This window comes from Nothoprocta perdicaria, unplaced genomic scaffold, assembly GCF_003342845.1.
Source record: "Nothoprocta perdicaria isolate Ctin4 unplaced genomic scaffold, notPer1 scaffold_57, whole genome shotgun sequence".
Lineage (NCBI taxonomy): Eukaryota > Metazoa > Chordata > Aves > Tinamiformes > Tinamidae > Nothoprocta > Nothoprocta perdicaria.
The window spans coordinates 934,779-957,097 of NW_020455832.1; the positions used below are offsets into that span (position 1 = coordinate 934,779).

General features: G+C 42.1%; 1 protein-coding gene across 1 annotated transcript in view; it reads left to right on the forward strand.

Annotated features, from left to right (window-relative positions):
* CUL2 (cullin 2) overlaps positions 1–5,494 on the forward strand; it is a 42,034-nt gene extending 36,540 nt beyond the window's left edge. Inside the window, exons 19-20 of the mRNA XM_026048789.1 lie at positions 1,715–1,831; positions 5,178–5,494. Of these exons, the coding sequence (XP_025904574.1) occupies positions 1,715–1,831; positions 5,178–5,309 (249 nt within the window). The 3' untranslated portion in view covers positions 5,310–5,494. The remainder of the gene's footprint in view (positions 1–1,714; positions 1,832–5,177) is intronic.
* The last annotated feature ends 16,825 nt before the right edge of the window (positions 5,495–22,319 follow it).

Genomic DNA, 22,319 nt, shown 5'->3' on the forward strand with positions numbered 1-22,319 from the left:
TAATAGAGAGCTTAATCTGAACTAAATTTTGGAAGCATGATTCTACATTCTATACTTTAGTACTTCCATAATCAATTCGCCAGTTGATGGTTTGGTGAGGGGTAGGCAAATTTTTATATTTATATATATGTGTGTGTGTGTGTGTATAAATATACATACATATGTATATTTATACATATACAGATGTATATTTATACATATGCAGATGACACCAAGCTGGGTGGAGTGGCCGACACTCYGGAGGGCTGTGCTGCCATCCAGAGGGACCTGGACAGGCTGGAGAGTTGGGCAGAGAGGAACCTCATGAGGTTCAATAAGGACAAGTGCAGGGTCCTGCACCTGGGGAGGAATAACCCCAGGCATCAGTACAGATTAGGGGTSGACCTGCTGGAAAGCACCTCCACGGAGAGGGACCTGRGAGTCCTGGTTGACACTAMRTTAACCATGAGTSAGCAGTGTGCCCTCGTGGCCAAGAAGGCCARTGGSATCCTGGCCTGCATCAGGAGGAGTGTTGCCAGCAGGTCAAGGGAGGTGATTCTGCCCCTCTACTCAGCTCTGGTGAGGCCGCACCTGGAGYACTGTGTKCAGTTCTGGGCACCCCAGTATAGGAGGGACGTGGAGCTTCTSGAGAGGGTCCAGAGAAGGGCAACCAGGATGATTAAGGGAATGGAACATCTCTCGTATGAAGAGAGGCTGAGTGAGCTGGGCCTGTTTTCTCTGGAGAAGAGACGGCTCAGAGGGGATATGATTAATATGTATAAGTTCAGGAAGGGAGAATGCAGGGAGGAAGGGGACARGCTGTTCTCACTGGTGACCAGCGATAGGACGAGGGGTAACGGCCACAAGCTGAAACACAAGAAGTTCCGTCTCCAGGTGAGGAGGAACTTCTTTACTGTTAGGGTGACAGAGCAGTGGAACAGGCTGCCCGGGGAGGTTGTGGAGTCTCCTACTCTGGAGGTCTTCAAAACCCGCCTGGATGCCACCCTGTGCCACATGCTGTAGGTGTGCCTGCTTGAGCAGGAAGGTTGGACTAGATGATCTGTAGAGGTCCCTTCCAACCTTAAATATTCTGTGAATCTGTGAAAAAAAAACCTGTGTAACAAAATATATTTATAAATATGTGATGCTAGAAAAAAATATATACTGTAAATAGTTCCATATCTGTGAAAGAAAGGGGAGGCATGGGAAATCTTATGATAAGCCAGTACTGCACAGATGGAAATCTAATGTGATTTGAGATTGTAGTTTAATTACTCTCTCCTATCAAGTGATCTGACACGCTTTCTGTACCAGCTGACCTCAACACCAACTACTGCAAAACACAGCAGTGCACTGGGACATCATTTGATTGAAACAATTGCTAAACATTTTATTAAAGGCTTGCTCTTGCCACTTGTAGGCTTAACAGGGATAAGATGTCTGAACTGAGTAGTACTTCCCAACTCATTTCTGACTGGGACTTTCTTAAGTTGGGCTGTTTCAGCAGAACGAAGGTATGCAGGACATGAGTTTGGGCCTATTTCAGTGCTGTCCTACACCCTTTTAATTGAATCCGGCATTCTTGATCTGGGAAAGTCGACAACTATATATCACCTGGGGTTTAGTACTAATTGATTTTTAGTAAAATAAAAACCATAGACTAAATATACTGTTAACAGTGGGATTTTTTTATATTCTTGTATCTTTGAAGCATTGCTGCTCTTCTGTTTTGCAGGAGATGGAGCAGACCAGAAGTGCTGTAGATGAAGACAGAAAAATGTATCTACAAGCTGCTATAGTCCGTATCATGAAAGCACGTAAAGTGTTGAGACATAATGCCCTTATTCAGGAGGTAAGATAACGTTCTCTTCTGAAATGTGGTTTGGTGGAAAGCTTCAGGATAGCTGCATAAAGCATCTGACCCCCAAACTGCAGTTCTGTGTCAAAACAAATACTTAAGTGAAGTTAGTGAGAATTTCATTGGAGTCTGCTTTAAACTATAAGCTGGAACACTTAGCTGTAACTAGTCAATCCTATAAATCAAGCATTAAGACCTGCTCTTTCCTGCTGCTTGGTTCTGTGCCAGCCCAGGTCCTATCCTATAATAGTCACTAAGCCAAAGCCATCAGTGAGTCTGAGGAGACCTGAGTTTGGATGTTCTAGGTGTGGGATTGCCACAGAAGCATCTACCTGGTTTTGAGTTCTTTTCATAAAATTTGATTTTATTTTGCTTCTTGGCTTACATTTTAAAGATGGTGGAAGTATATAGACATGCACTGTATTTTTCCTTTAAGCAGAACAATTGTCTAGATTTTCTGGATTCAGAGTCTGCGAACTGTCACAGGCTGGCAGGGAAGGAGGTGCCCTTTCACTTGCTTTTCTCCACCTCTCCCCACTGTGGCTGCCCTACAGCATTCCACACTCCAAGCCCTTATCCTAACTTTTGTTTATGCCTTAGATACCAACCAATTCCCAGATTTAATTTTCCAGCCTTTCAAGACATTCACTCTTCAGTCTGATTCACCCTGTGCATCTCCAGAGCCTTGCCTGGTAACTCCCTCCCAGGGCAGACTGGTGAGGGAGGGAATTCCTGCTCTGTTGGGCCATTTTGATCATGGAGGTGGGGTGGTATTCAGGCATTTTGAGACCTTCTGTAGAGTTTCTGTCCTGGGGTGATGGAGACTGTCTCCCACACCCACCAGTTAATGTGTATTTTATTTCCTAAACAAAATAAGTAGCTACAAAGAGTATATAAGTCCAGAGCTTACATACGACTGATCACGTGAAACATCTTAAAACTTTTGGATGTTGAGATAGTGCTTGTACACAAATGCTGTCAAAAGGAGCTTAGTTGTAAAAAATCTGATTTTGAACATCTCAAAGYGAAGGCAGCCTAGGTACTGATTATTTTTCAAAACTGAGTTATTTACTATTGTTATAGTCATTGTGAATAAACCATGTAAAAAAAAATTAGGTTCAGCTGGAGACTGCTAAGCAAGCCCTGTTTAATCTTTGAAAATGATTTATTTTCTCTATACTCTCAACTTTTCTAAATAGATTTTCAGTGTGTGCTCTCCTTGAGGCCGGTTCAAGTGGTGGAGTAGCTTATAAGTCTTGATCTTAAACCCAAGTGATTTTTTAAATCTATTTTTTTCCTTTCTTTAATTCARGAGACTCTGTCTGTGGCACCTCTGTTGCATTTTGTTCTTGCAATACTCTTGCATAATAGGGCAGTCTTTTTCAAGCCTTGCAGCAAACGTTGGTATTTTGATATCTAGTCAGTTTAAGTAGCAACACACGAAGAACAGAGACTAAGGTTGGTGCTCCATTTATCTATCATGAGTCACGTCAACCTGCATCAATTTTTAAGTAAGCTTTTAACTAAATGTATAATACTTGCAAAAGAGTGTCCTTAATGATTTAGTCCGTAGTTCTCAATTTTTAATATCATTTATGCCCTCAGTGGATTTGAGTGTTTGGAGGTTAGGTATTTAAGTTATTGATACCTGTGCTGCAGTATGGCACAGGGGTGACTTCCAGCACCACAGGAGCAGTTGAAGTCCACCAGGCAGTGAGGTGAAGCAGTACAGAAATCCATCAGGGCTAAACTTTCTTGTATTTTGCCTTCTGAATTAGTCTGTGCAAATCTCTGTGCTGTGTCAGCTAAGCTCTTATTTAGGTCCTGAACTAGATTCTTTAAAATTTGCTAGGTGTCCTTCCTGCAGCCTGCGATACAGATCCACTTGTAGCCYTCTAGATCTGCTTAGGACAATACGCTACTGCCAGCTTGCAGAGCAAACTGGGAGACGGGGTATGTGTCCTTAATGGTTAAACGTAAAGATGAAAAATCTCATAGCAGGCAGAAATTTCACCTGATTTCATGTGCATTGAGCTCAGTAGTAGCTTGGTTTGCTTCACAGTGTAYGAATACGGCCAGCCTGGCAGGTGGGCTGAGCTGCTGGGCACGCTTGGTCTTCTCAATAGACTGACTTTGGTTATTTAATGAATAACCATCAACGCTGTTAAACTTTGACTTCCAACTTCTTGTTCAATTAAACTTCTTGACTGCCCAGCTTTGAATATTTATTTCCTGCCAGCTGTCCAGTAAGGTGCGATTTATTGTCGAGACCATTTTTATTTCCTATCACATTCGTTTGTGATATTTTTACTAATTATGTTGGCAGGTTTACTTCTTGTAGCATTTATCATATTTAAATATTYGTAAGTTGTGTATTCCTTTACAGTTTCTGGTCTGACTTTTTGAGAAATGAGAATGAATCTCTTGAACAGAAATGTTTGCCATAAATAGTTAATGATATTATGCTTGCCTCATTAAAGCCTCTTTTTCTGAGATATAAAGGTAGGATTATATTGTTAGAAAYATGATGAAAATACTCTTGAACTCCCTTTATTGTGAATGATTCTATCTCATTCTAAAACTTGACTGCATTTCACTTTAAGCTGGAGTGCCCATAGAAGGCACAGAAGGTCCTGGGTAGGTCTGTGTAGGTTGTTATGCAGTCACATATGACATGCACTTCCCTGGCCTGCAGGGACACTCCTTGACCCTGGCTGCTCGCCCAGCAATGCTCTTTTTGGGAGGCTTTGGGGTTTTTTTGCTGGGGTCAAAGCCCATGGCGCAAAGTTCAGCTGGCACAGAGGGCTGTGCTGATGAAAACACAGAGTTTACAATCTTTAAAATACTTCAAAATTACTCAAAATRTGGAAGCTCAGAATTTTAATATTCCAAAACAACAGAAGTACATAGAGGCAAGTAAAATTTACCTACCTCAAGAACTAAAGTTAGTTAACAGAGCCAACATAAATACCAAATGCACCTTTTTGGTGTTTATAAAGCTTTCTCTTTGCTTAGACTTTGATGATAGTAACAGAAGTGAAGAAATGCATTCATGCTAAACTAGTTTTAACTTGAAGATTCATCTTAATTTGCACCATGACAAAAAAGCAAGCAAGAGGATGGGAAAGATGCAGYTAATACACAAGCAAGCTGAACCATSACTTTGTGTCCTGCCCGTAGTGCAGTGATGCTTTGGTGTTATAGGCTATCCCATATTTATTTATTTTGTTTATAAAAGAAAAACATACATTGTTTGTCTGCAGGCACGCCCTGATTTTTTTCCAAAGCATTTATAACTGATGGTAATAAAAATTTCACCCCACATGTCCATCTTGTGCAGGTAATTAGCCAATCAAGAGCCCGGTTTAACCCCAGCATCAGCATGATCAAGAAGTGCATCGAGGTTCTCATCGACAAGCAGTACATCGAGCGCAGCCAGGCGTCGGCGGACGAGTACAGCTACGTGGCGTGACGCTGCGGCCGCGGGGACGCAGCCCGGGAGCCCGCGGGCGGCCGCCGCGCGCCCCTGTGCGAGGAGGCCGCCCGCCGCCTCCCTCATCGGTCACTTGGCAGCCCCTGTTTTTCTGCTGTTTACAACATCACCAGTGCCATGTCATGAGCGTCAATGGAAATGCCTATAGATATTTCAAGCTCATGTCATTATGACATTTCTTAAAACTTTACTAAAAGAATGAGTGAAGTATTGCTGAAATGTGGAAAATTTGGTTGGGTACCATGCTTTTTTTTTTTTTTTTTTTTTTTCTCTCCCCACCTTCCCCTTCACGTTTGCAGTTGATGTTTTTTAATGTATCTTAAAACAAAGTTAAAAAAACCTAAATATTGTAATATGACAGATAACCTAATAATTGTATCTACATTAAAATGTAAAAAAAAAAAAAAATGACGAACATGATACTGCTGCTTGTCAAATAAAAAAAATAAAGATATATAATGTGTCTCTAATGATTGTAGAAATGGCTATAGCATGAATGTCTGTAAATATTCTTCAGACCTGGAGGAATAAAAATAATGCCATGTGTTTGGGTTTTCAATAATCTCAGAAGCAGATCTATCAAAAACTAATTTATATGGAAACTGAATACTAAATATCTTAAGTTTTATGTAATCATAAAAGCGATTTTTGCTTAAGTGCATGTTTTGTTTCCTTGAGATTAGGCTAACTTTTTACATTTAGTGCCTGAAGGCCTATTTTGTGTCTTTTGTTCTTACATTGCACAAAGATGTTACAGGAGAAAATAAATGGATGTTTGGGGAAATTTCAGGTAGTATAGGCCAAAAGAAATAGGCATGGTTATTGTAAGCATCAAAGCCACGGTCCTGGGGCTTGTGCAATGACCCTCTTCCTCRGAAGGAGTCTGGTAGACTGGAACATCGGTTCTTTCACAGGTGCATTGGGTAGAAGCAGTGTGTGCATAGGCACCCATTCTGTTTCCAGATAAGCCCGTAATGCTTTTTTWATATTTTCTTCCTAATTAATAATTTTCTAAAGCACTCACTGTGATACCGCAGTTAAAGGGAGCTTAAGAGAGAAGGCAGCTTTTAAATTGATTTTAAAGATGGTAGCGAGTGCCTGCTGCATGCACTGATTCCCAGAGGGTCCCCTGCAGGGCTCTGCCTGCTGCTACTCACAGGCAGAAGTGTAAAGCTAAATTTTAATATTTCCCCTACTTCCCTACACAGCCTTTCTTGTTGTGTGTGTAGGGTTTTTTTTTTTTAATAAGATTTGTTTTAGACTTTGTGGTATTTCACTGCCCACTCAGAGTTCACAGATTAAGATTTAATAAGATTTCCAAGGCTTTTTAAAAGGAAGAGTGAACTCATAGGACAAATGTTTTCCTGCTGTTTTCCATCCTTTTTTTATTTTCACTGGGTGAATGGCTTCTCACAGACACTCACATTGTTGCTATCTCTTATTTCTTAAGCAGCATTATATCCATATGTCATTATATAGTTGACTAGAATATGAGGCAGTAATATCTTTTGTTTATATGGATTTGCTGAGGAGAGGAAAAAAAAGGCAATAAATGAAGGACACCACATTTCTTCAGAATTAATGGTATTTAATCTTAGTTCTCTAAGGTCTAAATTAATGAAATTTGGCTTACATCCTGAAGAAGTGGGTTTGGGATTTTTGTTTGTTTTTTGATCTTAGTGTAGTGCAATCAATAGATCTTCTTTGAAGTGGTAGCTCAGAGTTGAAGGACCCCTCACATGCCTGTAGTGCCATTTAATACACAGAGTGGGAGATGCAGTGCTGTAGATTTTTCACTAGTTACTTTTGAACTGTTTCAGTGTGAAAAGTTACTGTAGTTTATAAAAAGTAATTCATGAATTCTCTGACCATAAAAAAACAGCAGAGGACATGGTCTATGACAATAGAAAAATGAAAAAGACACTGAATGAATGTCRAGTCATCAGATCTTTTCTCAAAGAAGCAAACTAACTGATACTGAAACATCCGAAAAGCGATGATTCATCTTGCAATTTGTGAATAAGACAACAGTTTTTAAGCCTGATTTTCAAATATAGTAAAATTATATTTAAATGTAGATTGCTGGAGCAAAATTTTAACACCTCATTTTACAAAGCCTTTACAAAACTTATTTTCACAATCAGTCCATAGACAAAACAAACAGCTTCACACGTTTGGGCTAGAGTTTTAGATTTAGTTTTMGGTTTTAGAGTTAACCTTATCGCTGAATTTTTGCATACCTAAAACACCAAAAATAATACAGTGTTTTTCAGGTAAGCGTGCTGCTCAGTTGAGACACATTTAGTGAATTAAAAATATTTGTATATTTTAGTTCAGCTGGCATCCACAGACTTGTAGTTACAGTTATACACAAGCTCTGTTTTTTTGGTGCCTTTTGGGAAACGCAGTTATACCTGGGAAATGTTTTTGCATTCGAGTTTATGACTCTCTCTGTCCTCTAAGGAAAAAAGCTAATGAAAAGATGGAGCCCTCTGGAGTTGCCTTCGGTCACTGAAGTCATCGCTGATAGATAGATCCTGCACTGTAACCTCCAGCCTGGCCGCTCAACAAATCTGGCAAGTGCCATTTCAAAATACAAAGTGCTACTGGGTAATAACAGGAGATGGAAATTATAAAAAAAAAAACAAACCACAAGAAGAATGACATCTTAAAAAGAAAGTGATTTCTTGCATTTCATAACCTTTCTAATGGCAAAATGGATTTTACCTGTAATACGATGTACTAGTGATACATTCTCAGTTTTCAGTGGTGGTACTTCAGTATTTTCAGTTAGTAAAAAAAAAAAAAATCGGTTTCGCTTAAAGTTATTTTGAGATTGATTAGGAAAATGGTTTCTTGATTGATTCTAGGAAAGAAAAAATGTGTACTTGCATTTTAGTACATTCGACAGTGCTGCTGGCACCCTATGAGGTATGTATATTGCCATAACACAAGAAAGTTTTTGAACCTGAAAGTAACATTACTTTTTAAGAAAATTTTCAAGAGGAAGACCGCTGTTCCCAATAAAGAACAGAATAGAAAAATCAGTCAAAAGAGAAATGCAGTTTTTAACCTGATGCCTTACAGCTAGGCTTAGGAAACTTTTTCTTATCCTTAAAAATGTTATTTTTAGGAGCAAGCCTTACAACATGTTGATTCCTTAGGGAAAATAAATATTTTGTACTGTAGGGCAAAAACGTTAGGACTGGCTGTGATTTACAAATGTGATAAATACCTAGATCTTGTTAATCTAAGATATTACAGGCTATGAAAATGTATTATCCAGAAACAATTTTTCTTGTACTGGGTCTTGTGATAGTAAGTTGAAGGCTGTCCAGAGCTTACTTGTTTACTGCAGTTCATAGTGATAACAAAGGGAGAGTGAACAGATATCATAAAATCAGACACATGCAGCTGGGATATGCATTTCTTGTCTTTGCTCTGTACAATTAACAACCTGTTTGCATCCGCAAGGTAAGAAAATCAAGGCGGCCAAAGGAGAGAGGTAAATGAGAGGCTAGTTGGCTTCTTTTTGAGAAATACTGACATATTTTTGTGTTCATATTCGTCGTTGAATCACTTAAGCATGCACTGACACATTGATTAACGTGTTACTACTTAGTTCAGTTTTGATGGTTACTGACGTGTCACAGGTTTGGGGAAGAAGGGTATTAAGGTATTTAAAGGAGCATTGTGTTTGACCAGGCCATGGGCTGGTGCTGTCACCTGTCACAGTGATACACGGTGTGAGACTGGAAGGCTTCCTTGGTCTCCTCAGTGAGGCCAGTGTCGGATATACATCTGGGAAGTGGGGGGTGCAGTGTTTCATACTCCAGAAAGCTATACCTTGCATATCTTCCTTCCAGTCAGATAAATAATATACTCATGTCCCTACAAATACATCTCTCCTTCCCTTCTCTGGYGTAGTGTAACAAATGAAGAAGAGAAGATCTTGTAGAAAGCAAAATGGCATGGATGAAGCAGTTTCTAATGCCTGCACAGCCAGGGATCCATTCTTTCAGTCTGACTCTTAYCCAGTCTTTAGATGTATTAGTGTTTACAAGGGCAATGGATATGTAAGAGAAGTATGTTAGACATGTTTCCAGCTGAAGGAGGGCCTGTTCTCAGCATAATTATTGAATGTTATGTGCAGTAATTATCAACTTTTTGATGGAAGCTGATTGTTCTATTGGCCTGATATGTGTTAAACTTTCATTTTTTTCCAGCAACTGCGAGTAGTGGCCAACAGTTACTGCAGAATTTTGAAACTTGGAAGGTTGTTACTGCAACCTATCTCTTAATCTTGGTTATAGCATGTCCTGGAACATACTACAGATATAATGTTAAAATAAATAACACTTTTCAGAGAGTTTTCACTTTATTTTGAGCAGTTCAGTTTTGTAAAATATATTTGGGTCATCACCGTAACTGTGCACAGGTTGCCTCTTTGCAGCTCGTCAGCTTAATAAGATTCATGATCAACAAAAGGACATGACATGAGTGAGAAAAGAGTAAAACATATCTGAGTAACTGTTAGATAACAATAGGTAAGAACACTCTGAAGCAACATATCAGGAAATCATTCTGTGAAGTAGTTACCTTCGTATTTGAATCCAGTTTCAGAATGTTTCATGGAGTCTGTTTTAAGAAACACTAGACATCTGGTTCCTTTCCAGTAGTGAAGTTTATGGACTGAGGAACTGCCTACGRGAATCAAGAAGCAGCAATGGGGAGAAGGATGTGAACCCCTCTACTGCCTCAGCTTCTGAATATGATTCAGGGCTTCTTGGGTGCATAGGACAGTGCACAGCAAACACTTCCTTTAGGCTTGGTTCTAGTTTAAAGGAAGGAAGGGTATAAGCATAGCTGCCACTCAGTATGCCACTAATAATAATCAGGTGGCCAGTGCTTTCAAAAAACAGGACACCTCGTCTTTTTGACTTCAGTTTTCCTTTGCTCATGAGTGCCTAATTGTAACTTATAAGGTAAGCACACTGTATTGCTTCTGTTGGATGAAGGTGGTTTTGATRTAGTGTGAAGATAGATCAATCCTTACCTGCTTCCCAAGACCTGTTACGTATCTTACATCACAATATTCAACGGAGTGAACAACAGAGTAATTGGAGGAAGGGATCTGCAGCTTAGTTACAAGGGTATTTTTGTGGAAACTGGGGACGTTGGGATGAAGAAGACAGTCTAYAGAGGGCTTCTTTTTCTGTAAAGGCTTTCTAGCCAATGGGTTGATGCACAAAAGATGAGCCATCTGCTTCTCAAATCCCAATGAACGTAGCTGTGACCAGAATCTTATGTGCAAACTTGGTGATGTCCTTAATGGACTTAGGTGGCAGCTGATCTAGCCATCACTAATGAGAGTCTTTAATATATGAACATTCCAGTTCAGATGCCATCAAACCATTGTCTGTGGACAATGGTTTAGAAAGACTTTAGAAAGATTTGGAGATTAGGCTATCAGAACTACTTCTTTGGATTTGTAGATACCTGAAGGTGAATCATATGAATCTCAGGTGTAGTTTCATCTCAAGGTTCCAGGTGAAATCCTCTTTCTCTCCTCCAAAGGAATGTCTGCTACCTCATGTTTTAGTGTAATAATCTATCTAAATCCTACTGTAGCCACAATTTGAAGAGAATAAATGTACACTCACAAAGCATGCGTGGCTTAAAATCTGAGTCATAGCTGTGATTCAGAGATGTGCTAGTTGCAGCTGGTTGAAGAGATTTAAGAGGACGTAACATTCCTGTTGAGAACACAAGTCTCTGGGCAAAGGAAACCTTCCATTTTGGTAAAAGTAGGCTGTAGCCTTAAGAAATTTTTCTCTGCTGTGAAGACCCCACAAATTACTACCTGTCACCAATTTTTGAGTGAAGTAATTGAGAAATTACACTAGCCACTCCTAAACATTTCCTCAGGCGGTAGCCTTGCCTCTTACAGATGCGTTCTCTCTTTCAGAACACGGGTGTTCAGAATACAGGTCTCTTTACAAATGTGTCCATATAGTTTGACAGGATGGACAGAAGAGAAATGGGTTTTTGTCACTAAGTATGATTGAAATTTACTTAAGTAGGAAGGAGCAAGTGGGGACATGTCCTCAGGTCTTGAAAGACAAAGAGTCTGGCAGTTAGGGCAAAAGAGTGTGGGCTTTTGCATGTGGATTGACAGACCCTCTTTATTCTTTCCCACACCCAGGCACAACCTTTGAAATGCAGACTTGACAGGCAGAGCTGGAATATCTACTCCTTCCCTTCCTGGTGCAGCTCCTGTGAGCGTAAGGGCTGCTTGTCTCAACAAGCTTTGCTTTGCTCACTGCTTCTCAGGGAGAGTTAGGGCCGTAGCGGTGGCTGCAGGATAGGAACGGCTAAGAGCCTTTGGATGTGTGTGCTAACGCTGGGATGCCTTGGTGGTATTTACAGGTGGCAAAGAAAGGTGTGATCTGTGTGGACTTAATTCTAAAATAGGATCAATGATTGTGGGTCGTACGTACATAAATGCCACAGGCATAGAAGTCTTCTCTATGGCTATATTCTTAGTAATATCTGTAGATGTTTCTATGTAATCTCATGATGCAGAAGCATTGTACTCATTTGAGTAGATTAAAGTTATCGTCAGCTTGGCCTGGCTTTTTTCTTTAAAATAGAAGAGGAAATGGGTCATACAGATTATATGTAATGACAAAATAAATATATGGCTGGTAGAGCATCTGCTTTATGAAAAGGTTTGATTTTTCCCTCCTTAGGTTGGTTTATAAGTGTATGCATGTGTGTCTGGTTTTTAACAAAACACAGAGTTTTGAAAAGAATATTTCCCAGAATTTCATTTTGAAAGAGTTTTGAGTTGTTTGGTTTGGTTTGGTCAGTTGTTTAATTCACGCTTCCTGCAGATGGAAACTCAGTAAAACTGGAGTTTTGCATCTTCCAGAATTTATTTCTGCATTAAAAAGGCTGATCTGTTATTCAAGCTCAGTAACCGTGTGTGGTTGGCTGAGCGCTAGGCAGAGTAGGTTCCCCTTGCGGTGTCAGTCTTGCTATGTGTACYCTCGCTCAACGTGGAGCTCTGCTTTCTTGACATACTCTTCATAGGCTTTGTTGCGCAGCTAAAATGTTCAGTATAGTGCAATGGTGTGCCTAAAAGCTACTTCTTTGTTGTTGTTTTTAATTAATATTTATGGAGGTACATCACAAGTTTTTTCTCCTACATCTACTTGCRTTACAAGCTGTTGGTCTTGCAATCGTCACGTTTTTTAGAATGTGACTTTGTTATTGTCGTACTCGTGAGAGCTCTAGGAATAGTGAAACTGGCCTTTCCTCAACTTTTGTCCTGGGTAATTTCTGTGTGGCTGCTGCTTTGAACTTTGCCTGAAAAAATAAAATAAAATAAAATAAAATAAAATAAAATAAAATAAAATAAAATAAAATAAAATAAAATAAAATAAAATAAAATAATCAGATTTAAACCTGGCCAAACAGAGAGGAGCTCTGATACCACTCCTGAAGAGCACTTCAAGCCTTCGATTAGTTCTTCACGCCTCACATGCTAGCAAATAATAATTTGAAACAACTTTTGACTATCTTTAGAAGTCATTTTGCCCTTCATTTTTGTGTCTATAAAATGCAGATCTCTGAAATGCTTGTGAACACTTTCACTTAGCTGCATACTGGGTACAGGACAAACGATGGAAACGCAGGTTCCTTTTGACACCATCATCGGCAGAACTGTTGGCAGCCTGGGCAACTTTGGGGAAGCTGGTGGAAAGCTGCCGACCCTGCCTGGAGTGCTGCCTGTCAGCAGGTCGTTGTCACGGCTCCGGGATCACTCTGCAGCGGGATTACACTTGATTTACTTGCAGCTGAGTGGAAACTTGGGTGCTTTCCTCASAAGGCATTGATATTGGAGAATCTCCATTTTTATTAGAGAATTGYGGCTGCACTGGCTGTGGAGAAGCAGCCTCAGAGCATGTTCCGCTAAAAAGATCACGTACTGGAAGACAAAAGTGAAAAGTCGGCATTCCCTCTGCTGCAGCCGAGGTCCCTGAGGTGAACAGGAGGGACCTGGGGTGRACGTCCCTCCTGTGGGCAGCTACCTGCTGGGCCTGGCCTGCATGKCGGCCTGGTGCCAGCAGAGGGAAGATGGCTCCGCGCTGCTCCTCCTCCACGCGCTCAACCGGTCCCCAGGGCTGTCACCCACACCAGCATTGTGTGGATGACATTCCTTTCAACAGCGTGTTACACAGGGCGGGAGGCCGCAGTGGAGTCAGTATTTGGGGAATATTTCACCAAAGGAAGCCCTCCATCGCAGTACGGCTGTGTGCCTGACCTGTGGCCTTCTGTGTCCATTGTGCGTGGAGCTGAGGCCTCATAATCCGTTCTTGGGGCAGCACATTATCTATRTATGTCCTTAACTTATTTTGTTTATTGTTTTGTTTTTGCTCTGGGGGAGAAATATTGCTTTGATGCCGTCTGATAATATCTGAGATCATGGAACATTAATCCTTGAGATCTGAAGTAGAAAATAAGAGTTACAGCTTTTGAGATTAATTAAATATAAAATCCATTTAGGATGCCTGTTTTCCAGATTCAATAATGATAAAAAAAAGCTATCTAATGGTTTGCTGCTTCACTGTTCAAGAGCATGGTGAAAGTGGTGGGAAGCTCAGGTATTGCTGGGAAGTTCTAGAGATACCTGTGGCCAGTWAATTAGACAGGGTTTTAGGTAACTCTGATTACTGTGTGAAACAATTTCTTTAAATTTTATTTATTTTGACTTGAACTTGGGCACTGGCACTAATAATCTGGGTAAGACACAAAATCTAGAATCTATGTTCTGAGTAAGATTAAAAAAACACACTGATTTATTGTTCTCTGAAATAAAAGAAAATGTGCTTTTAAATTAAGATGTGTGTGTGTATATATGTATGCTAAGTACTTTCTGAGCAAATGCCCTCATCATCACCACATAATAAACTGAATAGGAAATACTCTATACCCTTCCAATGGAAAGGTATAGAGTGGTATTGTCCCAGGAAGCAGAGCGAGCAGAGCTCCCGCTCTGCCTGCCCTCCTGCGATCCCGAATTCCTTTATGCTCCACGACACAGCTGTAGTAATGAGAGTGCAGAGAGCTCCCTCCCAGATTAGCTTTTCCCGAGGTGATGAGAGGAGGCTGGTTTGAGTTACCTCCCGCTCAATGTGGGGAACCGAGCCCTTGCCTCCCTCTTCCTGAGCGGCTGTTCTAACAACCGCCATTCAATGCAAGGGGTAGGTGAAAAGRTTGCTCTGTTGCTTTAATTCTATTTTAAAAGATATCTGGCTTTGTAGAGTGTCTAATCCTGTCAAGGGCTCTGAAAACACCTTTCAGTGTGAGCCCTGCGGGGCACTCGAGCAGCTTGTGAGGCCGGCTCAGCCCTGAGTGCGGCGTGGCCCTGGGGCAGCTCCGGGCACGCACAGAGGGGACGCTCCGGGTAGCTGGAATGCYTGAAAAGCAGGAAGCAACGTGGCTCCGTGTGCGAACTGTCAGGGTCACTCTTTTTTCTCTTGTCAGAGGGGACAAATTTCTGCCTAGGTTTCCCTTCCAAAGCATTACTGGGTTTAGTCTGACTTAGTCTGATGGTACGGCCAGATTGCTAAATTTTGAATGTAGGATTTCCTCATGTTGCGAACCTTGGCCTAACAGAGCCATCACTTGAGCCTCTTCTCTATCACAAGCAGAGATTTTTTTAGTATTTTTTTTTTTTTTTCCTTGCTCACATATGGCAGTGATCTTGAACAAATTTTCTTGGGCAACCTTCACTGTTGGGTAAGTGCCCTCAATTAATCAGACTGTGCAGGCTGTTAACCCTAGGCAGAGGTGGGCTAAGCTACRAAGTGGAGGTGACACAGTGCTAAATACAGTGAAAGCACTGGGGGGAAAAATGGATAATTATAAGAACAAAACCACGTATATGTAAAACCAGCAAAGACCTGGAATGGGGTGGCACAGGGAACGGGCAGGAGAACAGACCGTTCTGGTTGCTTGCTTTACTTGATGTATTAGTTGCAATGATATAACAAAGCAAATATTTCAGGACTCCTTGTACGCATTTCTGAATGAGCTGATAGCAGTGCGGTGCGCTGCCTAGTCTCTGTTTCCCACAGCAGCCCAGAAGCTCCTTTCAGCAGCCTTCTCTGGTTGCACATTCTCCATCCTCCCCCGCCTTCTGATTTCTAAGGAACTCCTTGCTCATTTTGTCTCTCCTTCTCCTCCCTTGCCACATCAGCTGTGCTTCTCAGCCCTCCAACCAAATAATCCTTTCTTTTCCACCTTCAGTTGAACCCACTTCTGTGCTATAGTTTCATTTTGCTTTTATTTTCCCCACTTATTCAATGGCATCTGCATCACTTTTTTCAGCAAAACCTGTAACATTAACAGTACATTCTCCAGCAGACACAGGAGGCAAGACTGTTGAAGAAATATGGAGGTAATCTTAGACTATGTGGCCAAATAACATAGTTTACATGTCAGGCTCTTCCAGTTAATGTTAATCTCCTTTACACTGCTGTGTAGGGAACCTTACAGGTGAGAAATGATTTTAATTACAGGAAAATTGCATCTAGTTCTCGGGTCTGAGGTTGGTGATTATACTCTCAGAAGACATAATGAAATAAACGTGCATAAAATTTCATGAGAAAATGAACACCCATGTGAGGGGAACTAAAGGGAAAGTAGAGAGAAAGAAGCTGAACGGCAGAATAAATAACATCAGATGTGCTGGGCTGGATTCATATGCATTCTCTTATGCACAAGGAAACACATAAGCAGATCAGAGAATTTAGCCTACAGGCTTTAATCCAGAAAATTGTTAGGCAAATCACAAAGATTTAATAAGAAGAGTTACCACAGCASTAGAGTTCCAGATACTGTAATGTGAAAGACTCTGCTCTTGGGGTCCCTGCTGGTGGCTCAGAGGGTGGTAGCAGCTGCTCTCCTGCCCTAGACCTTTCCCTTTGCCCAAGGGAGCCCAAGTGGTGGCAGTAGCAGATGGGGAGGTTGACAGAGTCAGTCTCTGGTGTCAGCTGCTGGTGCTGAAAAGTAAGCGGGAGCATTAGTTCTTGCTGAGGGTGAGGACTTCATGGCGGTACCTAAACCCAACCCTTTTCCAGACTTGCTGGCAACATAACCCAAGACAAGGCGCTGTCCGTGTTGCCACGTTTTGTCCTGCTGCTGTTGTTCCCTCTTGCTGGAGGAACCCGCTCCCTTCCCGCCTGGCACGATGCTGCCGGGCACAGTGTGCTCTGCAGGAAGGGACCGTTTTGACACCTGAGCCCGCGCGACTTGAGGAGGAGCTGCGGGGTTGTCGCTAATCTCCTGGCGCGCGCGCGGCCCTGGCGCAGAAATACTTGAGGGCTGAGTTACAAGCAAAGGGGGAGGGCACTCGGGAACATAAAGCAGGCTACAATGAGAGACCTTTGTGTGAACCTAAARGAGTTTTGTGCTGAAGGTGAAGAAAACCTTGCTTACCTTGCTCCTAAGGAACTATGCCATAACATCCCAACGTTTTGTGGCACTTAAAGCTAGAATGTAACAAACAACAAGGGATGTAACTCATGGAACTGTTTGGGAAGTGCAGGCTTCTGTGATCAAGAAAACCTCTGCTATGTTTAATTAACTGCTAATAAAACTATACTGGTTTGTGTCTCTCTAATGAGTTGTGGAATAATTCTAGTTGTTTTATAGCGCTCAGCTTTTTTTCATTTTTCTCTGGTTAAAGATTTGTTCTGATGTGAATATTTCAGGTTGTGTTTTCCAGAGTAGGCAGCTGTTTATAATTATAAACAGTTTTGCATTTAATAACAAACCTTGAAACTTAGGTGTGTGGGAATTGTTGTAATTTTTATTTTTAAAATTATTTCTCCTTTGTTACTTAGTCAAAAATTCCCTGATTCTAACAGCATATATAATTCTATTATGCAGYAAGTAATCATAGGCAATATGTTGCACTGGGTCTAACTTTAGAAGTGTCTAATATAAATGTTTACTCATGAGCTATTCGTGTTCTCATAGAGGTAGTAGCAAGAAATAGGTGCTTGGTGATTTTCCGTGAGCTGTTTTATCTCCTCCAGGAGATGAAACGCTCCCGAGAGTCTCTTGGTTTTATCAAGCAGATTTTTGCCTACTGTGAGAGGGATCTCAAGTGACTTGATTACAAGTAGATATCTGCATTTATGTAAATGAGCCTTGTGTGAGGAGCTTGGCCATAAGGAATACAATGAGAAGACATCAGGCCTAGGCCTGAAAGTCATCAGGGAAAATTAAAAAATTTCTGTCCTGAGCTCAGGCATGCTTAGGGGCTGAACAYGACCCTGGAGCAACTGTGGGAAATGAGTTATCCAACACGCTGTGRGATTTGACTTCGAGGGCTTGACTTTGGTAGCAGAGTTTAGACAACTGGGAAGAGGACAGTGACCTGGCAACAGCTGTTCCTCATGTGGCTATAACTGCTAATTCTTCACATGCCTCTAGTGCTTTGGTTGGGCAAGACAAAGCTCTGCTCTTTGAGCTAAGAGAATAATGCGATTAGGACTAGGTGGGACCGATAAACTCTTATCCTTTAAAGGACCAGGTGTTAAAGAGTAAGGTGACACCCTTGGTGACACCCAGGGTGCCAGACGGTGTCCCTGGGCTTACCCGATCAAGCTCTGCTCTGCAGAGGGGCACTCTCCTGCAGCGCCTAGCCCAAAACATCAGTTTTTCAGTGAGAAACTGGGAGAGATGGAAATAAAAGGGAACATGACAAAGGTCATGGATGGTGTGCAAATGAGGAGGAAGGATCATCGCTCACCATTCCTTTTGATACAAGAACTGGAGGACACCAGATGAAGTTAGAAGGAGTCTGATTTAAAAAAAAATTTTTTGTTTGTTTGGTTGGGTTTTTTCATGCGAGGGCTAATTTAGCTCTGAACCTCCTTTCTAACAGATGATGTGATTGCTAAAAGTGCATGTGGTCTTAGAAGGAGGCTGGGCAGGTTCATGGTCGCGTGTGAGGGCCACTGATGCTGAAGAGGCCCCGTGCAGCTCGAGAAGCCCTTGCGGACGGCTGGAGGCAGGGAGAGCTGGCAGACGTGCGGCCTGTCCTGGCCCTGCTCTAATGTGCTCATCTAGGCTGAGACTAAGGAGACAAGGGGCTGGGTTAGACACCTTTGGACTCTGCACTCTGCACAGTGCTCTCTTAGCGCCAGAGAATTAATCTTGAAGTAGGCAGTTTTTTATTTTTGTTTTTGTTTTCCCCAGAACAACCTTGCATGTTCGTAATAGCTTAGAACCATGTGTTTTTCTTTTCTTTTCTTGGCATGTTACAATAGTGTATTTGTTTTGTTGGCTTGACTCGTATTTATTTTTAAAATGAGATATTCATCTCAAGGGAACAAAACTCATGAAAAAARTTATTCATGCCAAAGAACTTCTAAAGTACAGAAACAGATCTCCCAGAAGATGCAAAAGTAAATTTAACTTGCTGAGGTCAGAATTTCATTCTGCTTTCCAGAATAACCTACAAAGAGCTGTCTATGATTCTTTTTAAATTATTTAAAATGCTCTCGGAAGACTTTTGATATTTTAATAATTATGAGTTTGTCCCAGAAGCTAATGAGCAGGAACTCCAGGAGTTTACTGGCATTACTTATCATGCCCTGTGCGAATGGCACAGAACACAGAAGACCTTTGTTATGGAAAGCACAAGAGAATTACTATGGGTATAATATAATTCAAGAAATACTTGACTTTTAATAACTGTTGTTACTTTAGGATGACAGGAAAATATTTGAAAGCGTAATTTAGACTTTCTTTAATTTTCTGAGGGTGCTTTTTAAGCCTCTCGGGCAGTATGAGAGATGACATGAGCCATCAAGAAGCGCAGATAGGACTGAAGGTGATCACAGGCTCTTTGTTTTTATGATTGGCAGCCCTAGATACACAGGCTGCTGTAAATCTACCACGGGTTAAGGATCTAATTAGGAAACTTGTTACCTAGAGGCACTTCCTACTTTTCTCTTCCTTGTCCAAAGCTCCCTGTTCACTTGTGCAGTTCGTTTTACTTTGATCTGCTCTGACAGGAGGTACCGCGGTTCTCTCAGCCCCGGTGCCGGTCGGGATTAAGGGCTGCGGCGCAGAGGGAGGTTTTTGCTGCCCGGCCGGGCTCCTGGCAAGGCCGCAGGTGGTTTGCAGCCTTCAGCTCCCCGGGGCTCTTGCCGTGGCTCCAAGGAGAAGGGGAGCGGGTTGGAGCGCAGCGAGAGCGGAGGGTTGGCAGGCAGGAGGGCTGTGGGAAGAATCCACCACGTTAGTGTCACTAGTCTGCATTCACCATAACCTTGGGAATAGCCAAGGTTAGATCTACTTTTAATATTGCCAAACATGATGTAAAATTGTTATCATACAACTACAGCTGTGTAATCCTGGGCAGCTCTCTCAAAACTAAGGTCTTTCTGAAGGTCTGTATTTCCATATTTCAGCATGCAAAGCCTGTGCTGCAGCAACGCAGGGTATTCACGGGAGGCTCCCCCGTCCCCAGGAGGTCTGTGCTGGGGTGAAATGCTCTACCAAGAGCAAAGAGCTCTGACAAGTCTCATCCTGGCAGCCCGCAGTCAGTGATCTAGAATTAGCATCTCAGCAGCCCTGGCCTTTGGCTCCTCCGACTCCAGATACTTCCTGGGAAGTGGGATAATGGCACTGGTTTGGCTCGGAGTTACTGGGAAGAAAAGCACTCAGATGCTGCGCTCAAATTGCACTCAGATTGGACCTAGATAAATGGCTGACTAGGACCTGGTGCAAAGGCTGAACAGTGCAGGATCAGCAAGGCTGGGGACTGCACAGTGAATACCTGTTCTGTGAATATTCAGTGCTGCAGGGAGTCCTTTGACAAGAAAACCGTATGGTTGTGTAATCTCCATCTAGCCCTCTTTAGTGCTGTTTTGTTTTGGTTTTTTTGAGATGCAATTGCTACATTTCCCCTACTCTGCCATTATCTGGGACATAGGTTCATTTATGACCTTTATATTTATAGTACAATTTTTGGTATGTCACGTCTGCAGAACGGAGATTATGTGGTTGTCMGAAAAGGCACTGGCTTTCCTGTAGACATGCGTTTGTAATGGCCTTTACTCAGTGAATCTTTTAGGGATTTTAAATACCACTGTAATATAAATGAGGGTACTCATTCCTTCCCACTGCTAATTCATCYCTTTGAGCAGCAAGGGGAGCAGTATAAATGTCCAGGCAGCATAAGTGCGGTCCAAAMGTGGAAGAAATCAAACACAAGAAGCCAACACATACTTATTATGAATTAAAAGTTAGGCTTCAAGAGTAAAATTAACCTGTGTCCCTTTTGATAACTAATAGCCTGGTATATTAACCACTGTTAAGTGTTCATTTACTCTAAGAGACGATATGGCATTAAGTCAGAGAAGGAATATGTCTGGAAAAATGAAAAAGGCAAAAGCACCCCCGCTGTGCTGGAAAGCAAGTATTTGTTTCTCCCATCAGACAGTAGTTTGTGTCTAGTCCCGAAGCAGATGCCCACATTAGCAGTGGCCGTGCAGGGTGAGCTGATTAGTACTCAAGGTAAAGAGCCCTCAGTGCGACAGCGGGAGGCCGAGGTGCAAATTCCGAGCGGCCCCTGGGCTGCTCCGCGGGCCTGTGTGCGGCAGCACGGGGCAAGAGCTGCTGGCAGGAGCCAGCGCTGCCTTCCAGCAGCGCCTTTGTGCGGGAGCCTTCCCGCAGGAGCCGGCCCGAGGAGCCTGTGCGCGTTGAAGCTCCGGGTCTGCCCGTGTGACGCCCCCTCTGCACCGCTGCCTCTGCGAGCACTGAGCCGCTTCCCTGCACTTATCCCTGCCTTATCCATAGTTAACTTCAACTCCATAGTTAACTGTCAAAACTAGAYGGGAAGCTTAGCTGTGAGCCCAGCTGGGTATATTACTGGAAGGATTGAATCAAAATTTTTGAAGAAGGCAGAAGAATTCTTTTTTTTTCCAAATAGAATAGCAGTTTGAACCATGATGTTAGAAAGCTTCTTTTCATCTTCACATTTCTTTCTTTTTTTTTCTGGTATTTTTGCATGATATTTGAAGCAGGAATTGATGACACCTGTTGCAGACAGCATGTACGTTGCAGACCCCACTTCAAACCTTTYACCCTTCAAGTTGCATGGGGCAGGAACCTGGTCTTGATTGCACAGAGACTTAATAACTTGTATGATCTCTGCAGGAGACCTGTCCCTATCCTGGAGAACTCTTACGTTCTCACTTTGTTATTCTTAATAAAATTTTATTTTAACATTTAAAAAATGGATTAAAATCCAAGAAATCAGACTGAACCCTTCACCTTAACTTGGCATTCCTTACAACCCCGGTACCTCATTTTGAGGAATAGCCGCCACAATGAGAGTCAGGCTCAGTCTAAATTAAAAACAGCAGCAACAAGAGAACCCCGAGCTCAGCATTCCCCAAAGGAGCACAGGCTGCTAAGGCAGGACCTGAGCCACTGCAGGATCGTGGGGGAGATGGGAGGTCTTTCTCCTGGCTGAAGCAATGCAACCTCACCAGGGATGTCTGGCTTCCCTGATCCACAGCCTGCGGTGCAGCGGGTCTGGGTCTGAAGGGCTCTCAGCCCCGATGGTTCCTTGAGCTCCAATCGGTCAGCACAGGCAGCCTCTGGGAGCAACTCGGATGTTGGGATCAGCAGAGTCACGTATTTTGTTCTTTGGGAAAGGCGGTGAGTGCTGYGTGACTTGGCACAAAGGAAAATGAGCTGAATTCAAAGGCAAATCTAGGTTTTCTCTGTGTTAAAACACCCAGGATGGCAGTAAACAAACTACAAAAACTTACAGCTGATAAGGTGTAGGAAGGTAATCCTCATGTGGGAGATCAGACCGCTTTGATATTTTAAAACAAACAAACAAACCATAAAAAGGGTCTGCAGCTTTAGTGCTTACCCAGAAATATTCAGCAT